The sequence below is a fragment of the Cherax quadricarinatus genome, chromosome 55 (assembly GCF_038502225.1).
Source record: "Cherax quadricarinatus isolate ZL_2023a chromosome 55, ASM3850222v1, whole genome shotgun sequence".
In the NCBI taxonomy this organism is placed as follows: Eukaryota; Metazoa; Arthropoda; class Malacostraca; order Decapoda; family Parastacidae; genus Cherax; species Cherax quadricarinatus.
Window position 1 is genome coordinate 6,655,953 of NC_091346.1, and position 21,035 is coordinate 6,676,987.

At 40.2% G+C, this 21,035-nt stretch overlaps 1 protein-coding gene across 1 annotated transcript in view; it reads right to left on the reverse strand.

Annotated features, from left to right (window-relative positions):
* The window catches only part of Taz (tafazzin, phospholipid-lysophospholipid transacylase), a 32,375-nt gene extending 17,510 nt beyond the window's left edge, over nucleotides 1-14,865 (reverse strand). The window contains exons 1-4 of the mRNA XM_070096787.1: nucleotides 14,551-14,865; nucleotides 12,054-12,182; nucleotides 8,244-8,392; nucleotides 3,537-3,882 (exon numbers count right to left, since the gene is read on the reverse strand). Coding sequence (XP_069952888.1) covers nucleotides 3,537-3,882; nucleotides 8,244-8,392; nucleotides 12,054-12,182; nucleotides 14,551-14,713 — 787 coding nt within the window. The 5' untranslated portion in view covers nucleotides 14,714-14,865. The remainder of the gene's footprint in view (nucleotides 1-3,536; nucleotides 3,883-8,243; nucleotides 8,393-12,053; nucleotides 12,183-14,550) is intronic.
* Between the last annotated feature and the right edge of the window lie 6,170 nt (nucleotides 14,866-21,035).

Below are 21,035 nucleotides of genomic sequence, written 5' to 3' on the forward strand. Positions count from 1 at the left end.
AGTGAAGCCTTTACTGGTGTATCACTTACCAAGTCCCAGTGTTCAAGAAAAGCATTGTCAAGAATAGATTGTGTGTGATGTGGAAAGCTAATCATAAGGCATGGATCACAGGGCAAATTTTCAAAGAGTGGGTTAATGATGAGTTTGGCCCAAGTGTGAAAAAATGCCTCCTGGAAAAGAAATTGCCACTCAAGTGTCTCCTGGTACTGGACAATGCTTCTGCACATCCTCCAGACTTGAAAGACCAAGTGTTTAGGGACTTCAATTTTATAAAAGTTAAGTTCTTGCCTCCTAACATCACTCGTCTCTTCCAGCCCATGGACCAGCAGGTCATTTCTAACTTCAAAAAACTCTACACCAAAGCCGTGTTTGAAAAGTGCTTTGAAGTGACCTTGGACACTCAGTTGACCCTAAGAGAGTTCTGGAGGAATCACTTCAACATCCTCAATTATCCTCAATTGCATAAGCATTACAGGTACAGTTCAGGATGTTTATTTAAGGAAACGTTTTGCCATGAGTGGCTTCTTCAGTCCTAATACAGAGAAAACTAAGAAAATGCGTATATATGTATAGTGGCAGGAGTCAGATGAAGTGACGTGTGGGTAGAGGTGGTAGTAGTAGTAGTGGAACTAAGGAGGTGAGACGGATGGCTAGAGAGGGACCTGCTGACATCATGTAACAGCAGTTTCCAGAATGGGTAATATCCTGTTGGTATCACCATACCATTTCTTTATAGGTAAAGCTCGGGAGGGAGTGACTTCCAGGACTTTGAACTCTGCTCAGAGAAAATTGTGGCCAGGTTGTGTCCAAGTGAGGGATTTTGAAGGGTTTGAGGCTGACCCTGACCTTGCCTACCCTGTGGCCTCTATTGTGGCACTGGGGAAGTTCCTGGGGTCGGAGGTGAGTGGCAAGGATGTGGAAGAGTTGGTGGAGGACCACAGGGAAGAGCTAACCACTGAAGAGCTGCTACACCTTCAACTCGAACAGCAACAGACTGCAGCTGAGGAACTTGCTTCAGAGGAGGAGGAAGAGGGAGTGAAGGAGGTGCCTTCTTCAGAGATTAAAGAGGTGTGTGCAATGTGGACTAGGGTGCAAGCTTTGTAAAGAAACACCACCCTGACCAAGCTGAAACAAGCCATATCTGCAACATGTTCAGTGACAAAACCCTGTCCCACTTCAGGGAAATCTTAGAGAGATGCCAGAAACAGACCTCTACGGACAGATTTGTTGTGTAACAGGGGTCCAGTGACTCAAGCTGGTCCTAGTTGCACTAAAAGACAAAGAAGTTAAGTAACCCCAGAGAAGGCTTTGCTACCTGAAGTCTTTATGGAGGGGGATTCCCCTTCCAAACACTAACTCCTCCCTCTTTCCTCCTCCCTATCTTCCAGAAGCCAGCATTAGTCTTCAATAAAGGTATGTAATGCTTATACGTATAATTGTTTAAAAAATTATTTTTTTGCAGCGAGGAGGCGGTTGGAGGCAGTGGAGATGTCCTGTCTAAGGGCAATGCGTGGTGTAAATATTATGCAGAAAATTCGGATTGTGGAAATTAGGAGAAGGTGTGGAGTTAATAAAAGTATTAGTCAGAGGGCTGAAGAGGGGTTGTTGAGGTGGTTTGGTCATTTAGAGAGAATGGACCAAAGTAGAATGACATGGAGAGCATTTAAATCTGTAGGGAAAGGAAGGCAGGGTATGGGTCATCCTCGAAAAGGTTGGAGGTAGGGGTTAAAGGAGGTTTTGTGGGCGAGGGGCTTGGACTTCCAGCAAGCATGCATGAGCGTGTTAGATAGGAGTGAATGGAGACGAGTGGTATTTGGGACCTGACGAGCTGTTGGAGTGTGAGCAGGGTAATATTTATTGAAGGGATTCAGAGAAACCGGTTAGTTTTATGCAGCCAGACTAGAGTCCTGGAAATGGGAAGTACAATGCCTGCACTCAAAAGGAGGGGTTCGGGATATTGGCAGTTTCGAGGGATATGTTGTGTATCTTTATTACGTACATGCTTCTAAACTGTTGTGTTCTGAGCACCTCTGCAAAAACAGTGATTATGTGTGAGTGAGGTGAAAGTGTTGAATGATGATGAAAGTATTTTCTTTTTGGGGATTTTCTTTCTTTTTGGGTCACCCTGCCTTGGTGGGAGACAGCCGACTTGTTAAAAAAAAAAAAAAAAAAATTGTCTGGAACAGATTAATTGTACCATTAATTCTTATGGGAAATATTATTTCGGTTTTCGGCCATTTCGGTTATAGGCCGAGCTTCTGGAACAGATTACGGCCGATAACCGAGGGTCCACTGTACTGTTTGAAACATCATAATCTCCAACATATTTTCACTTTAGATACAGGAGTGTGACATATCCTTTCATAATCAACCCATCTGCACACCCTCAGGCTACCTTGTGCACTTAAGCTACCTGTGGATATTCAAGCCACCAGTTACACTAAAGCAACCTTTGTACACTCCAGCCACCCAATGTATTAAAGTTGCCAAGCACACTCAAAGCCACTTGACACGCTCAAAGCCACTTGGCACGCTCAAGTCACCTGTACACACTCAAGCCACTTGGCACGCTTATGTCACTTGGCACTTTCATGCCACCTGGCAAATTCATGTCACTTAACACACTCATGTCGCCAATCAATAATGACAGCAATTCGGAATAAAAGAGGGGTAACCAATATATATCTATATCTTTCTTCTTTCTTTCAACACACCAGCCGTATCCCACCGAGGCGGGGTGGCCCAAAAGGAAAAACGAAAGTTTCTCCTTTTCTTTCTTTCAACACACCGGCCGTATCCCACCGAGGCGGGGTGGCCCAAAAGGAAAAACGAAAGTTTCTCCTTTTACATTTAGTAATATATACAGGAGAAGAGGTTACTAGCCCCTTGCTCCCGGCATTTTAGTCGCCTCTTACAACACGCATGGCTTACGGAGGAAGAATTCTGTTCCACTTCCCCATGGAGATAAGAGGAAATAAACAAGAATAAGAACTAGAAAGAAAATAGAAGAACACCCAGAGGGGTGTGCATATATGTGCTTGTACATGTATGTGTAGTGTGACCTAAGTGTAAGTAGAAGTAGCAAGACGTACCTGAAATCTTGCATGTTCATGAGACAGAAAAAAGGACACCAGCAATCCTACCATCATGTAAAACAATTACAGGCTTTCGTTTTACACTCACTTGGCAGGACGGTAGTACCTCCCTGGGCGGTTGCTGTCTACCAACCTACTACCTATATATATCTATATATCTATGATTTATAACTTACTGCTACAGAGTATCTTATGCCATAAAATGTAAATTTTTTAAAAAGTACTTGTAAAAAATATCTTTTATAAGGAACTTTTAATTCCCTACGCACTTTTTTTTATTGCATTGCAAATTCTGCTTTAAAAGTTAAATAATAAGATGAATGTTCATAGGCCTAAGACATAAAGAATCTAATAGCTATCCTTTTGTTAAGTTTCTATATCATTGATTTTCCTCATGGAGTATATTTGCATGAAGTTTTTCAGCTCTGTCCCTTAATTTACCCAGCTCCTCTTGAATCTTGTCTGTGATGACTTTACGAGCTGTTGTAGGGTCCTCCTGCTTCTCCTTCATTTCAGATACTAATGCCTTGAAATCCATTGGCTCTCCAACCACAACAGTTACTGTCTTTCCCACTCTGGGAATATAAGGAACTCGAGTTGGTAGAATTTGGTCCATTCCAACGTGGTAGAATGGCAAAACAATAGGGCAAACCGGTGAATCATATACTAGTCTTCCAACACCCCATTTGAGGCGGATGTGTTCCATGCCCATGTTTACCTTACCCTCAGGAAATATATGCACCCACTGGCCTTCCTTCAGTCTCTCAATCATGAAATCCATTGCTTGCTGAGGAAGACAAAAAATATTGTCAATAGACTTATTAATTTTCAATCTTGATTTACTGCCTTTAACCCTTAAACTGTCCAAACGTAGATCTACGTTTGCTCGCGTAACGCTCCGAACGTAGATCTACATTTTTTTTTTTTTACATTCTTTCTTATGAGGAAAATCAAGGTCGGAGCAATAAGCGTGCAAACGTAAATCTACGTTTGGACAGTTTAAGGGTTAATATACTGTATATTAATTATTATTATTTTTATTATTAACACACTGGCCGATTCCCACCAAGGCAGGGTGGCCCGAAAAAGAAAAACTTTCACCATCATTCACTCCATCACTGTCTTGCCAGAAGGGTGCTTTACACTATAGTTTTTAAACTGTAACATTAATACCCCTCCTTCAGAGTGCAGGCACTGTACTTCCCATCTCCAGGACTCAAGTCCGGCCTGCCGGTTTCCCTGAATCCCTTCATAAATGTTACTTTGCTCACACTCCAACAGCACGTCAAGTATTAAAAACCATTTGTCTCCATTCACTCCTATCAAACATGCTCACGCATGCCTGCTGGAAGTCCAAGCCCCTCGCATACAAAACCTCATTTACCCCCTCCCTCCAACCTTTCCTAGGCCGACCCCTACCCCGCCTTCCTTCCACTACAGACTGATACACTCTTGAAGTCATTCTGTTTCGCTCCATTCTCTCTACATATCCGAACCACCTCAACAACCCTTCCTCAGCCCTCTGGACAACAGTTTTGGTAATCCCGCACCTCCTCCTAACTTCCAAACTACGAATTCTCTGCATTATATTCACACCACACATTGCCCTCAGACATGACATGTCCACTGCCTCCAGCCTTCTCCTCGCTGCAACATTCATCACCCATGCTTCACACTCATACAGGAGCGTTGGTAAAACTATACTCTCATACATTTCCCTCTTTGCTTCCAAGGGCAAAGTTCTTTGTCTCCACAGACTCCTAAGTGCACCGCTCACCCTTTTCCCCTCATCAATTCTATGATTCACCTCATCTTTCATAGACCCATCCGCTGACACGTCCACTCCCAAATATCTGAATACATTCACCTCCATACTCTCTCCCTCCAATCTGATATCCAATCTTTCATCACCTAATCTTTCTGTTATCCTCATAACCTTACTCGTTCCTGTATTCACTTTCAATTTTCTTCTTTTACATACCCTACCAAATTCATCCACCAACCTCTGCAACTTCTCTTCAGAATCACCCAAGAGCACAGTGTCATCAGCAAAGAGCAACTGTGAGAACTCCCACTTTATGTGTGATTCTTTATCTTTTAACTCCACACCTCTTGCCAAGACCCTCGCATTTACTTCTCTTACAACCCCATCTATAAATATATTGAACAACCACGGTGACATCACGCATCCTTGTCTAAGGCCTACTTTTACTGGGAAATAATTTCCCTCTTTCCTACATACTCTAACTTGAGCCTCACTATCCTCATAAAAACTCTTCACTGCTTTCAGTAACCTACCTCCTATACCATACACCTGCAACATCTGCCACATCGCCCCCCTATCCACCCTTTCACATGCCTTTTCCAAATCCATAAATGCCACAAAAACCTCTTTAGCCTTATCTAAATACTGTTCACTTATATGTTTCATTGTAAACACCTGGTCCACACACCCCCTACCTTTCCTAAAGCCTCCTTGTTCATCTGCTATCCTATTCTCCGTCTTACTCTTAATTCTTTCAATAATAACTCTACCATACACTTTACCAGGTATACTCAACAGACTTATCCTCCTATAATTTTTGCACTCTCTTTTGTCCCCTTAGCCTTTATACAAAGGAACTATGCATACTCTCTGCCAATCCCTAGGTACCTTACCCTCTTCCATACATTTATTAAATAATAGAACCAACCACTCCTAAACTATATCCCCACTTGCTTTTAACATTTCTATCTTTATCCCATCAATCCCAGCTTCCTTATCCCCTTTCATTTTACCTACTGCCTCACAAACTTCCCCCACACTCACAACTGGCTCTTCCTCACTCCTACAAGATGTTATTCCTCCTTGCCCTATACATGAAATCACAGCTTCCCTATCTACATCAACATTCAACAATTCCTCAAAATATTCCCTACATCATCCCAATACCTCTAACTCTCCATTTAATAACTCTCCTCTCCTATTTTTAACTGACAAATCCATTTGTTCTCTAGGCTTCCTTAACTTGTTCATCTCACTCCAAAACTTTTTCTTATTTTCAACAAAATTTGTTGATAACATCTCACCCACTCTCTCATTTGCTCTCTTTTTACATTGCTTCACCACTCTCTTAACCTCTCTCTTTTTCTCCATATACTCTTCCCTCCTTGCATCACTTCTACTTTGTAAAAACTTCTCATATGCTAACTTTTTCTCCCTTACTACTCTCTTTACAACATCATTCCACCAATCGCTCCTCTTCCCTCCTGCATCCACTTTCCTGTAACCAAAAACTTCTGCTGAACACTCTAACACTACATTTTTAAACCTACCCCATACCTCTTCGACCCCATTGCCTATGCTCTCATTAGCCCATCTATCCTCCAACAGTTGTTTATATCTTACCCTAACTGCCTCCTCTTTTAGTTTATAAACCTTCACCTCTCTCTTACCTGATGCTTCTATTCTCCTTGTATCCCATCTACCTTTTACTCTCAGTGTAGCTACAACTAAAAAATGATCTGATATATCTGTGGCCCCTCTATAAACATGTACATCCTGAAGTCTACTCAACAGTCTTTTATCTACCAATACATAATCCAACAAACTACTGTCATTTCATCCTACATTGTATCTTGTATACTTATTTATCCTCTTTTTCTTAAAATATGTATTACCTATAACTAAACCCCTTTCTATACAAAGTTCAATCAAAGGGCTCCCATTATCATTTACACCTTGCACCCCAAACTTACCTACCACACCCTCTCTAAAAGTTTCTCCTACTTTAGCATTCAGGTCCCCTACCACAATTACTCTCTCACTGGATTCAAAGGTTCCTATACATTCACTTAACATCTCCTAAAATTTCTCTCTCTCTTCTACATTCCTCTCTTCTCCAGGTGCATACACGCTTATTATGACCCACTTTTCGTATCCAACCTTTACTTTAATCCACATAATCCTTGAATTTACACATTCATATTCTCTTTTCTCCTTCCATAACTGATCCTTCAACATTGTTGCTACCCCTTCCTTAGCTCTCTCTCAGATACTCCAGATTTAATCCCATTTATTTCCCCCCACTGTATATTAAATATGTAAATAAATAAACACATATACACACTCAGTGGCCACTATATTAGGAACACCTTCTCACTGATGCAAATATCTAATCAACCAAAAAAATTAAAAAAATAAAAATGCATAATACTGTGACTGAAACAGAACACAAATATCCCTCACATAAGAGACTGAGACTTATGACAACATTTTGGACCAACTTAGACCATTAACTAGTTACAAAGAAAACACAAAGAGAAGGGAGCCAGGAATGGGAGTGGTGTAACAAGAGGAGGAAATAGTATTAAAGTGTTGCTAGTGGTGGTAGTGGCAGCAGTGGTGGTGGTAGTTCTATGTGATGGACAAGGAAAGGGTTAAAGAAACAGTCATTCTCCTTCTATGGTCCGAGTTCACATGGTGATTTTTTTCAATATGCATTTTATGTGGCTTGTTTTATCAAGTGCATTAATTGTTTTATATGGCATATTGGAGCATTTGCTGGATGCTTATATTTTTGTGGTACAAATCTGTCAATTTTTTTTTTCTTTTGGCTTAAATCGACAATTACTATGACCTAGAATTTTGTTGAAAATTTGCTTGCTACCTCTCCTATGCAGAAATCTTTCTACATATTTCTGTGAATTTCAATATTAATAAGATTAAATAATATTTTAAGAGATACGACCTGTGAAACAAAAAAAAATTGTTTTCTTCCTCGTGTTTATTGCTGACACATTCACCACTACTCATTTTCCAACACTCCACCAAATCCTACTTCATTGTTCAAGAGACTGTTTTCAAACTTTTCAGTGACTGTACTCTCTCCTGGAATGTAACCTCTCTCAAATATGGAGGACTTACTGTCTGGAATGGGACAACATAAATGAATCATATACACTTTCATAAAAATTTGTTTGTTTAAATATACCTGATTGAAAACCTATATAGCATAGTCAACTGAAAAACTTTTAAAAACAGGGAATGGAATTTATGAATTCTTATGCAGAAAAAGTTTTGAAATCTGTTAGTTCCGTAACAACAAATGCAATATGCACTGTTACTAGAACTAACAGATGACGGCTGGATACTATTTAGACACCAACCTGATACACTCCAAGTCCTCTAATAATTGGAATACACTTTCCATGGCTAAAGAACCAACTGTAAAATTGACGAGTGAAAGCAATATCATGGGCAGCAGGAGACCAGCGCATTGTGTGAGCACTCCACAAATCTCGCCATCTTAACAAACCTGAGAATTACAGATGCATTAGTATAGGAGTTGTTTACACTGTATGTGCAAATTAATATTCTGATTTAATATTTAAAACTTTGTTGTCTAGAGTGGGAAGAGGAGGGGAGGGGAGGGAGAGAGAAAAAGGAGACGATGGGAGGACAAGAAGAGATGAGAGAGAGGGAGGGGAGGAAGAGATATTAGAAGAAGGGTGATAGAGAGAGAGTAGGGGAGCAGAGGTATGAGAGAGAGAATAGAGGGAGACGAGGGCAAAGTGAGAAAAGTTACCCAATAACACAATTCCAGCTCTAAATTAACAGAATGGGGCTGCTCTAACAGTAATTAAGAAAAGGCTGAATGGTTTCCCAACTTTTTTGATGTTAAGATTCAAGCCCTGAATCTAGATAGCCAACTTCCATAGATAGCAACAAACTGTGTCAAAAATCCATCCCCATAATTCCATGGGACATGCAAAAGGCTGTGGGGCTCGATGAAGGAAGCACAAGATTATTACACAGATGTGATGATTAGGCAGCATCACCTCTAGCTCACATATACTAACTCTGACTAGCATTAGATAACTGGTCTTTTTGTTTACTTCAGAAAAGATTGCCCTGCAGCTGATTTCCTGTTGAGTCTGTCTGCTATATGACACCAATTGCTGGATAAATGTAAGATCATCTCTTAAAAGTAACTATGGTAAATACTGCTAATGCCTTTCAATGGGTTTGGCACTGCTGCTTCTCAATAAAACTGCAAGCACAGAGAATCTCTGGATCCATTCTACACCTGAGTAACTACTCTTTTTAGCTAAGACTTACTGATACATTGTTTGTAAGCCACTTAATCAGTGCCAGCTAACAAGGGAGTATGCTCAATCCATTGCTATAAAATTTATAATGAACTATACTTCAGTGACCTAATTCACCATTTACATGAATCTCATGTCCATGCAAATGACTGCACTCTAACATATATTCAAGAGAAGAAATGCTCACTTCCCTGAGAACATAAATCACCAACCTGCAGCTCCATCTGCCTTGGGCAAGAGATATCAAGTTACATTTGCTACTGAGAAAACACAAATGATGATGATGGTCTTCAGACAATATGACATTACTACTAGAGATAAATGAAGTGAATAACATAAAAGACTGTGCAAGGCAACTTGCCTTAAGTCTCAATCCACCTTGGTTGAACCTGTAATTTCAGCAGAGCCTTCAACATTAAAGAAATGTCAGTAGCCATACTGTTATGTGTCAATGCTGTCAAGGTCTCCCACTTGGCTATTCTCATTATGGCCCAACTTCAAGAACAGTCATAAAGTTTCTATAACTGCAATTTGTATCAATATTATACACAAACCGTTGAGATAGACATACCATTTATTGGTATAAATCAGAGGAAAGCTATTATATAATAAGATGGGTAACCATCATCATCACTGTTGCAATCAATTAGCCTCATTCATTTTTATGACTAGATACCATTTGGAAAATGTTTTCATAACAAACAGATTTTCAAGAAATCAAATTAACTCACTAAATAAAAGGTGACTCAAAGATGGCTTTAATTTCACCCTGTCCCCTACAAGTACATCATTCTGCTTTACACTAAATTAATATACACCTATAAATTAACTCTACAATAAAGATATAAAAACCAGACATTAAAGTGAGCTAAAAAAGAAAGTTAACTGCTACTGGCTTTTAAAACGAATACATGAACATGTTTATCTATAGAATCCTTAAGTGTAAACAAAAAGAGGAGAGAGAGAAGGGGATTGAGAGGACAGTACTTAGAAAAACGTGCATTAGAGAAAAACTAGTTGCTGTCTACTGCTACTTGTTTTGTCTGTATGACTGAAATATAGACAGAAAAGAAGACACTCCCTACTCTTCAGTCTCTCTGGCCACAATGCTGGCATGATGGGTAAAAGGTGGGTGCCATGTACTATCATGCTGTAAGAGACACATGCATGGAGGATTTATAGGAAAGGAAGATGGAAAGCATGGATTTAATACAATTACCTGCACTACTACAACTACTACTACAAGTGCTGAGAAAACTTAATTTGTCTCTGCTACTTCTACACCTCTTACATGGATGTGTGAATTCAGGATAAACAAGTAGAAGTCTCTCTCTCTACCCTCCATTCCCACCGGCTCAGAGAGAGGGGAAAAAGTTGTGAGCCAGACAAGGATAGCTGCCTGATATTCCTATGAGGATATGTTGACCAACTGGCCTCACCTCTCACTCACCTCTACCTAGTGTGCCTAGCACAGAGAAAATGGCTCTCTTGATGGAAGAAAACATAGTTCCAATCACAGACTAGAGTGCTCTTGTTAATCACTAGTATAAGTTTTGAGATACATATCTCGTAAGAAATGATCGATGATGTTATTACAGTTTGTTACTGTGTGATTGTGAATATGGTTTCAGAAAAAGTTGTAGTGCAGCCGCTCTCTTGCAGCAGCCAATCTCTTGTTTAGCCTCCCCACAACTGGTGCCTTGACCAGGTGTGGTACCACAGTCTAAATTGCAAGGAAAAGAAGAAAGATTAAGTTGATTTTAGCAGTGCAGGAACCCATTCAGCTCACAAGTACCTGGTGCACTATTATGAACAAAAATTTTACACAAAAAAAAAAATCGCTGCATTATTTAAGGATGAACATATGCCTTTTTTGTATACCAGTAATAAAAAATTGATCTAATTAAAAAATAAATGCATTATGAGACTGGTTAGGATATATGTTTAAAACGTTTGTAGAAGATTGTCTTCAAAACTTCAATGTATTCTTAACATTCAATAACAAAATGTTCAATTGTTATACGACAGTGCACTTTTCACAAAAGGGTTGATTTCTGTTTCATCAAAATATCTACTATTTCTTATTTCATGACTGGAGAATACCCAAGGGCTGTTGAAAAGTTTTTTTATTTCTCATTGTGGTTTTTTCTATGTTTATCCAGCCATCTCCCTTTATTTGATAATTAAACTAGTATCAGACCAAAGTAAAAATTTTATCAATATAAGTTCAAAAGTTTTTTTGCAACTAAATCTGCTTCCTAAAATTTAAATGATTTCACTAATATAAAGTGAGAAAACAGTAGATGAATTGTCTCTTCTCTTACTAATATGGAGTATCACTTAAGATTTGTGTGTTGCAAACAAGCCACAAAAAAAATAAAAATGCTTATGCAAACATCCTAAAACAAATATGATAATGTATCAAGCTCTTTGTATCTTTTTAGTTTTGATGTGTCGGTACTCTACAAAAGTTTAGTACAGTATTTACTAGGCACTACCATAGCCATTGGTATATAGCATTCCCACAATGCACTGCAGGGGCCGATTTTCTGTATGCTGCACACACCAACCATACAGACCCATTCTCTCATATGTAGGCCTACCAGGTTTCTTGCACTAAATTTAAAGCCACTAGAATTTAGCCATAGATCTACATCAGGGACCCTGGCATCAATGATGTAGTTCTATGTAATGACCACTGAAAGGGTTAATGATATTCATTCTCTGGCATTATCAAAAAACCTAACAGAGTTATTTGCTGACTCGAGAATTTTTTGACACCCACTGAATGCAATTAGCAGACCATATCATAAAGAAACCAATGCTGCTTGTATATATCTTACAAACTACACATGGTAATCATCTTACCCCAAAGTGCAGGATCATCAATGCAGGAGTAATGGTTTGATACAGTAACAAGAGGTACACCTTCTGGTCTATTGCCAACCAACTCCTGTAGCCGTTCCACATTATGGCCACTGACACTATTACACCACTCTGAAAATATACTTTAACTCAAAATTTGATTTTTACCTAAAGAAAATGTAGTTTCTGTCTAGGTTTTCTACTGTTAATTCTAATATTAAAGGCTTACCTGTAAATTAATTTTCATGTACACTGCACAAGTAAACAAGAGCAAATTTACATAACTAATTGTCAGTAATGGTGTGGAAAATACTTTATATATTTTCCAGAAATACAGTAGTTATATGTAAACAGATGGGCATACTGTATTTAATAAAATTTATGTTATCGAAAACAGGAAGCTGCGCCTGCGCAGAAGGACTTGCCATTGCTGTTTGAACTGGTCAACTGTTAGTGAATATTGGGAAGAATTTTTCGTGCTCTAGAGGTTAAAATTGGGCTGACACCTCTCAAATAGGAGACGAAATTGTCAGATGTGCATTCCTGCATAACTTGAGTATCAGTCGACAGGACAGGACAACTCCAGGAACCTCAGATAAGCTGTCTAATTTATGTTTAAATTCTGGCCAGTAAATTTTTCATATTATTATTATTATAATCAAAAAGAAGCGCTAAGCCACAAGGGCTATACAGCAAATTTTTCATAAATGTAGACAAAAGGGGGGGTCTTGTACATGACACATTAATCTCCAGTCAAACTGGTGGGTGATATTAAGATATTTTCCTTCTGTTATATAAATGTGTATATATATAATTCTTTATTAATTTAATATAGTCCACAAATTTATATATTTACCAGAATTCCTGGTGTATGTATATTTCATTTATAATTAATAGGTCCAGAGCAACTTGTGGATATGACAGTGGTAAGTATCGAAGGGGTACATTTTTTGCAACCTAGGTATCCCAAATTCCTACTTGTCTAACTGATAAATAATAATTATCTTTGTTCATTTACTGTTATGTACATAATGATACATTCAGATAAATGTAATTTTCCGCAAATGGTTAAGTTAACAATACACATTTATATTTTTAAGGTATAGATACTTCAACACTTTCCTATAAGTTAAGATACTTGTCAGTACCTTTATAACAGTGTTCCTCAGTAAACTTACCACACGACCCACCAGTCATTTAAGGTTTACCTTGCTCATGGACCCCACTGGAGACTGTAACTTACACAAACAGTGCTCTATAATAACCAAGCTCTTTAAATATTATGGTATACCTGGAGTATACCTGGAGAGGGTTTCAGGGGCCAATACCCCTGCAGCTCGGTCTGAGACCAGGCCTAGTGGTGGATCAGGGTTTGATCAACCAGGCTGTTACTGCTGGCCGCACATAAACTGGCATATGAACCACAACCCGGCTGGTCAGGTAATGACTTTAGGTGCCTGCCCAGTGCCTTCTTAAAGACAGCCAGGGTTCTATTGGTAATTCCCCTTATGTATACTGGGAGGCAACTGAACAGTCTTGGGCCCCTGGCACTTATTATGTTGTCTCTCAGTGTACTTGTGGCACCCCTGCTTTTCATAAGGGCAATGTTGCATCTCCCGCTGAATATTTAACTTGGCAACTGATCAGACAGCACCAGGAATAACTGTTCATTCAGGTTGATTGCATTATAGTTACTCAGGTTATATGTCCTAACATTCAGCCTTTAAGAGACACCACCATGCAAAATTTACAGGATATAGGTGGCTCAGTAGGCGATGCTCTCGCCTCACACACTGAGTGTCCATGGTAGAAACACTGAGCATGTTTCCTTACACCTGCTGTCCCCATTCACTTAGTACTAAGCAGGTACCTGGGTGTTAGTCGACGTGTGGATTGCATCCTGGGGGACAAGATTCAAAGACCACAATGGAAATCAGACAGACAGTCCTAAATGATGCACTGACTTTCTTGGGTTATCGTGGGTGGCTAACCTTCAAGGTTAAAAATCCAAATGAATCTTTATCTTTTCATAAAGCAGAACACTTTGTGTTAATAACCCAATTATGACTAATTACTTTTGGTAATAAGATGTCAAATTTTGGAGTTTATATTTCTTACTCTACTGCATACAACTAAATAAGGTACATAATTGAAAAAAAATCAGTGGTGATTTGGTATAAACTTTTTGAGCTTTTATTCCTTATTAATGTGGCATGTTCAACTATATGAAATAATTGTAAAATATGAAACAACTAATAATTTTCTAGTGATGTAGCAATGCTCAGTGAGGTGTGACAAAGACCCATAGTGACCTGTGTGATCCTGATTTTTGAGCTACCACTCACATGACAAGCATGGAGTCACTTCATCTGACTTTGTTGGGTTATCCTAGGTAATTTACACTAAGTATGATAATTATACTTATATGTCATTGTGACTAATAAACTTGCACAATACACTACCCACTTAGGCAACACAACTGATACCACAGCTTACGTACTCAGAAGAATCTTGCTGAAAGTTCCAACCAAAGGAATTATAATGTTACTCTTCACCCTGAATGTGAGAGGTGGGTCCTTCATGTCCGGGAAGGGCCATCCATACTTAAGTTTGAGGTCAGCCTTCTGAGGCACCCCCACACACACTCTCTCTGCCTCAGCCATTGTTGTTATGGCTAGAGTTAAAGGCAACTACACCTTAAGTCGTACTCTGCTCTAGTCATGTCCAAGCAATGTCAATGTCAAAGTCAATGTCAAAGACATGTAGAGAGATTTTATTCATTTTACGTGGCAGTGGTATGTCCGTAGAGGTTATACAGCGACTTGGGGAAGGTTCAAACCAATTAAAGGAAGGGTAGGTCTGATTCTTAATATAAGTGCCCTTCACCGGCGTCAAGGCATCTGCCTGTAAGTCACATAGACACAACAAACCTTCATTAAAACTGTTTCACTCAGTGAATGCTTCATCAAGTTTATTAAGATTACTTTACAGCGTAAAGTAATCTTAACCAGCGTATACGTGCTGGTTTACTATCTATTAAGTTGCTGCTTAATTTAAGTAGCACAGTACTCAACTATGGAAATAAATTGCAGTATTATACAATACAATACATTCTTTATTTCCTTGCAAGTTTACATTGAGATTCTGTAAGTACAATAATGAGTTGTAGTGCAAAGAGAGCCACTATCATGCCATGGCATTATGGGCAGACTAAATTAATGACTTACAAACTACTTAATATTAGATAAATTAATCATAGTTTGTTTAAGTTGTGCATCTGTTTTTATTTATCGCAGACAGTAAGTTTGCTCAAATTACAATCTGGGGATATTACATTGGGACAAGTTGAAAGTATTTTGTACGTTGTGTATATCAATAATAAATATTTAAATTATATTATAAGACATTCATCATGAAGTTATAAATAAAGACAATAGATCAGGTCAGCAAACAAAGGGAGACAGCAGAGGGCAGCTAGGGAATAACTCCCTTAGGGTCTATTATACTAATAGCAGGAGTCTGAGAAATAAGATAGATGAGGTAAGATTAATTGCAAGTGCAGGAATCATTGATATTTGTGGAAAATTTTCTAGGGTGATTACCTTTATGTACCTCAGCATTACATGCATACAAGTAAACTCATTGGGAGACAACCATATTGTTTACCGTAGTCACCCCGTGTGGACATGTGAGAAAACTTAACCACCCTGGTCACGGCAGGTGGTTCCTTCGACCTCACAATCTTATCCATATCTATCCGAGACCAGTATGGATTGGATAGCACCCACAAGTACGGTGCTACTAATTAATTGTGGACTGTATAGATTATATTAGTGTAACTGAATGAAGGGGGGGGGGTAGGTTACACATGGATATATCCATCAAGGAAAAACACTTGTACATAATCTCTCCACTTACCAGATATTCTCTGGTGGTCACTTGATGTAGCTGGATCACTCATAACCTATCCAATTACAACATACCTAACTGGCCAGTATCAGTCTGCTATAACTAGAAGGGTTACTTAACTGTGGGTGATTGATTCTCCTTATTTCCTCTATTCACCATCTCATTTCGATGTCCTGCTACACCGACACGGTTCTTATTCCAGCAGGACGAGGTATCCGTCGGTTTGTCCCGGTTTAGAAGTCGTGACTCTATAAAGCCTTCACTATCCTCGGGACAGGAACAACGAGATAAACATGTGCACACACACTCTGGGAATGGCAGTTCATATCGCTTCAACGATTCCTTAACTTAGTGTTATTATCACTGATTATATTACGATTTACAAGACGGTTTAATGTCTCATAATTATTATACACACTGGAGGCCACTCCATTAAGATTTGAGACCGATGAGTGATGATTAAATCACGGGTAATTTTCCCCGGGACACAGTCCATGGCGACGCGCCAGTCACCCCCGGTCCTACCATTATGGTGCCGTCAATCACGTTCCCTCACTCTTCATCAGGAACAGTCACGACACTTCCTATTATGAAATGAGGCCTATATTAATCCTTAGGCCGCCATGAACGCCAATTTCCTGGTTCCATGCTTTCCCAGCCTCCTCACTACATTCAAAACACTCCCGCCTCACCCATGCCCCGAGTCGACCTCTACCCCCGCACATCCGCACATGCGCAAAGTGAACTCTTGGTTCTGTCCTATTGTCAAATACATTTTTCACTCATATCGACACATTAAACACCTATTAGGCGCTATAGCTTCAGAAAATTGAAATATTTTCCACAATATCATTGCTATAACAGAGACCTGGCTCAATCTGAAAGATAGAGAGATGCCTTCTGAATGTCACATACAAGGCTATATATAATTATTCCACACTGACAGGGTCAACAGGAAGGGTGGTGGAGTAGCGATGTACGTCAGAAAAAATATAAATTGTTGTGTTAGACAAGATACAAAATTAGAAGCATCAGCCACTGAATCTGTTCGGTTACAGCTTCTCAAGGGCCGTGAAAAACTAACTTTGGGTGTGATTTACAGGGCCCCAAATCTTGATAGGGAGTGCGGAAAACTTCTATGGGATGAAATTCATAAGGCCTCTACATACGAAAATGTTGTGATAATGGGAGATTTCAACTATAAACAGAATGACTCGAGCAGTTTGACAGGAAATTTAGAGTCAAATGACTTTCTTGATACGATTCAGGATTGTTTTTTAAAACAGCTTGTGACAGAGCCAACTAGAGGAAATAACCTGCTTGACTTGGTTCTTGCCAGCAGGGAAACGCTAATTAATAATCTTGAGGTTAATGATGAGCTTGGGGAAAGTGATCACAGATCACTCAGTTTTACTATATCATTGAATTCCCCTAATAATGGCAATCAAGTCTCTGTCCCTGACTTCCGCTTGGCTAATTTCATAGGACTGAAAAATTGCTTGGGTGGGCTGAACTGGAATGACCTGACTATGGGTCAGGGCATAGTTCTAGCTGCTCAGACAACTTATGTTCCAAATAGGGAAATCAGATCAAGTAAAAATGATCCTAAATGGATGAACAATAGATTAAAACATCTCATTGGTCAAAAGAGAGGCATATATAGGCAAATCAAAAGAGGAGAGGTGCAATTAAGAAATCAATATATTCCTGGAGTTTACCTGGAGAGAGTTCCGGGGGTCAACGCCCCCGCGGCCCGGTCTGTGACCAGGCCTCCTGGTGGATCAGAGCCTGATCAACCAGGCTGTTACTGCTGGCTGCACGCAAACCAACATACGAGCCACAGCCCGGCTGATCAGGAACCGACTTTAGGTGCTTGTCCAGTGCCAGCTTGAAGACTGCCAGGGGTCTGTTGGTAATCCCCCTTATGTATGCTGGGAGGCAGTTGAACAGTCTCGGGCCCCTGACACTTATTGTATGGTCTCTTAACGTGCTAGTGACACCCCTGCTTTTCATTGGGGGGATGTTGCATCGTCTGCCAAGTCTTTTGCTTTCGTAGTGAGTGATTTTCGTGTGCAAGTTCGGTACTAGTCCCTCTAGGATTTTCCAGGTGTATATAATCATGTATCTCTCCCGCCTGCGTTCCAGGGAATACAGGTTCAGGAACCTCAAGCGCTCCCAGTAATTGAGGTGTTTTATCTTCGTTATGTGCGCCTTGAAGGCTCTCTGTACAATTTCTAGGTCAGCAATTTCACCTGCCTTGAAAGGTGCTGTTAGTGTGCAGCAATATTCCAGCCTAGATAGAACAAGTGACCTGAAGAGTGTCATCATGGGCTTGGCATCCCTAGTTTTGAAGGTTCTCATTATCCATCCTGTCATTTTTCTAGCAGATGCGATTGATATGATGTTATGGTCCTTGAAGGTGAGATCCTCCGACATGATCACTCCCAGGTCTTTGACGTTGGTGTTTCGCTCTATTTTGTGGCCAGAATTTGTTTTGTACTCTGATGAAGATTTAATTTCTTCGTGTTTACCATATCTGAGTAATTGAAATTTCTCATCGTTGAACTTCATATTGTTTTCTGCAGCCCACTGAAAGATTTGGTTGATGTCCGCCTGGAGCCTTGCAGTGTCTGCAATGGAAGACACTGTCATGCAGATTCGGGTGTCATCTGCAAAGGAAGACACGGTGCTGTGGCTGATATCCTTGTCTATGTCAGATATGAGGATGAGGAACAAGATGGGAGCGAGTACTGTGCCTTGTGGAACAGAGCTTTTCACCGTAGCTGCCTCGAACTTTACTCTGTTGACTACTACTCTCTGTGTTCTGTTAGTGAGGAAATTATAGATCCATCGACCGACTTTTCCTGTTATTCCTTTAGCACGCATTTTGTGCGCTATTACGCCATGGTCACACTTGTCGAAGGCTTTTGCAAAGTCTGTATATATTACATCTGCATTCTTTTTGTCTTCTAGTGCATCTAGGACCTTGTCGTAGTGATCCAATAGTTGAGACAGACAGGAGCGACCTGTTCTAAACCCATGTTGCCCTGGGTTGTGTAGCTGATGGGTTTCTAGGTGGGTGGTGATCTTGCTTCTTAGGACCCTGTCAAAGATTTTTATGATATGGGATGTTAGTGCTATCGGTCTGTAGTTCTTTGCTGTTGCTTTACTGCCCCCTTTGTGGAGTGGGGCTATGTCTGTTGTTTTTAGTAACTGTGGGACGACTCCCGTGTCCATGCTCCCTCTCCATAGGATGGTAAAGGCTCGTGATAGGGGCTTCTTGCAGTTCTTGATGAACACGGAGTTCCATGAGTCTGGCCCTGGGGCAGAGTGCATGGGCATGTCATTTATCGCCTGTTCGAAGTCATTTGGCGTCAGGATAACATCAGATAGGTTTGTGTTAACCAAATTCTGTGGATCTCTCATAAAAAATTCATTTTGATCTTCGACTCTCAGTCTGGTTAGCGGCTTGCTAAAAACTGAGTCATATTGGGACTTGAGTAGCTCACTCATTTCCTTGCTGTCATCTGTGTAGGACCCATCTTGTTTAAGTAGGGGCCCAATACTGGACGTTGTTCTCGACTTTGATTTGGCAAAGGAGAAGAAATACTTTGAGTTTCTTTCGATTTCATTTATGGTTTTTAGTTCTTCCCGCGATTCCTGACTCCTATAAGATTCCTTTAGCTTAAGTTCGATGTTTGCTATTTCTCTGACCAGTGTCTCCCTACGCATTTCAGATATATTAACCTCTTTTAGCCGCTGTTATTCTTTTCCGTCGCCTGTAAAGGGAGCGCCTGTCTCTTTCTATTTTACATCTACTCCTCCTTTTTCTTAGAGGAATAAGCCTTGTGCATACATCGAGTGCCACCAAGTTAATCTGTTCTAGGCATAAGTTGGGGTCTGTGTTGCTTAGTATATCTTCCCAGCTTATATCAGTTAGGACTTGGTTTACTTGGTCCCACTTTATGTTTTTGTTATTGAAGTTGAATTTGGTGAATGCTCCCTCGTGACTAATCTCATTATGTCGGTCTGGGGCTCCGCACATACATGTCTGAACCTCAATTATGTTGTGATCTGAGTATATTGTTTTTGATATGGTGACATTTCTCATCAGATCATCATTGTTAGTGAAGATGAGGTCTAGTGTATTCTCCAGTCTAGTAGGCTCTATTATTTGCTGGTTTAAATTGAATTTTGTGCAGAGATTTAAAAGCTCGTGTGAGTGTGAGTTTTCATCAGAGCTGCCTCCTGGTGTTATTACTGCAACAATATTATTTGCTATATTCCTCCCTTTTAGGTGCCTTAAGTTGAAATCCCCCAGGAGCAAGATGTTGGGTGCAGGAGCTGGAAGATTTTCCAGACAGTGGTCAATTTTTAACAGCTGTTCCTGGAATTGCTGGGATGTTGCATCCGGAGGCTTGTAGACTACCACAATGACTAGGTTTTGGTTCTCGATCTTTACTGCTAAAACTTCCACTACATCATTTGAGGCATTAAGCAGTTCTGTGCAAACAAGTGACTCTGCAATGTACAGGCCAACCCCCCCCCCCCTTTTGCCTGTTCACTCTGTCACATCTGTATAGGTTGTAACCTGGGATCCATATTTCGTTGTCCAAGTGATCCTTTATGTGGGTCTCAGTGAAAGCCGCGAACATTGCCTTTGCCTCTGCAAGCAGTCCACGGATGAAAGGTATTTTGTTGTTTGTTGCTGGCTTTAGACCCTGTATATTTGCAAAGAAGAATGTCATCGGACTGGTGGTATTGTTGGTACTGGGGGGGGGGGGATTTTTTTCCGGCATTAGTGTCTGTATCTGTTGGTTTGGAGTGGAGGCCATCGACTGTGGTTCCACTCCAGGAATGACTGGATTTGGTGTACGATTTCTGCCATTTCCTGCCAGTTTTTTTTTTCCTTCTTGGCTCTAAAAAACCTCTCCCTCTTGAGTGGCTGTGGCTACCCAGGTTTTCCCATGGCCTGGATGTTTTGTATCTTTTTGTCCCCTTTAGATGGTGTGCCTGGCAATTTAAGTTATAGCAGTCTTTCCTGTACTGAAGAGGTACACATTTCAGGGTGAAAAA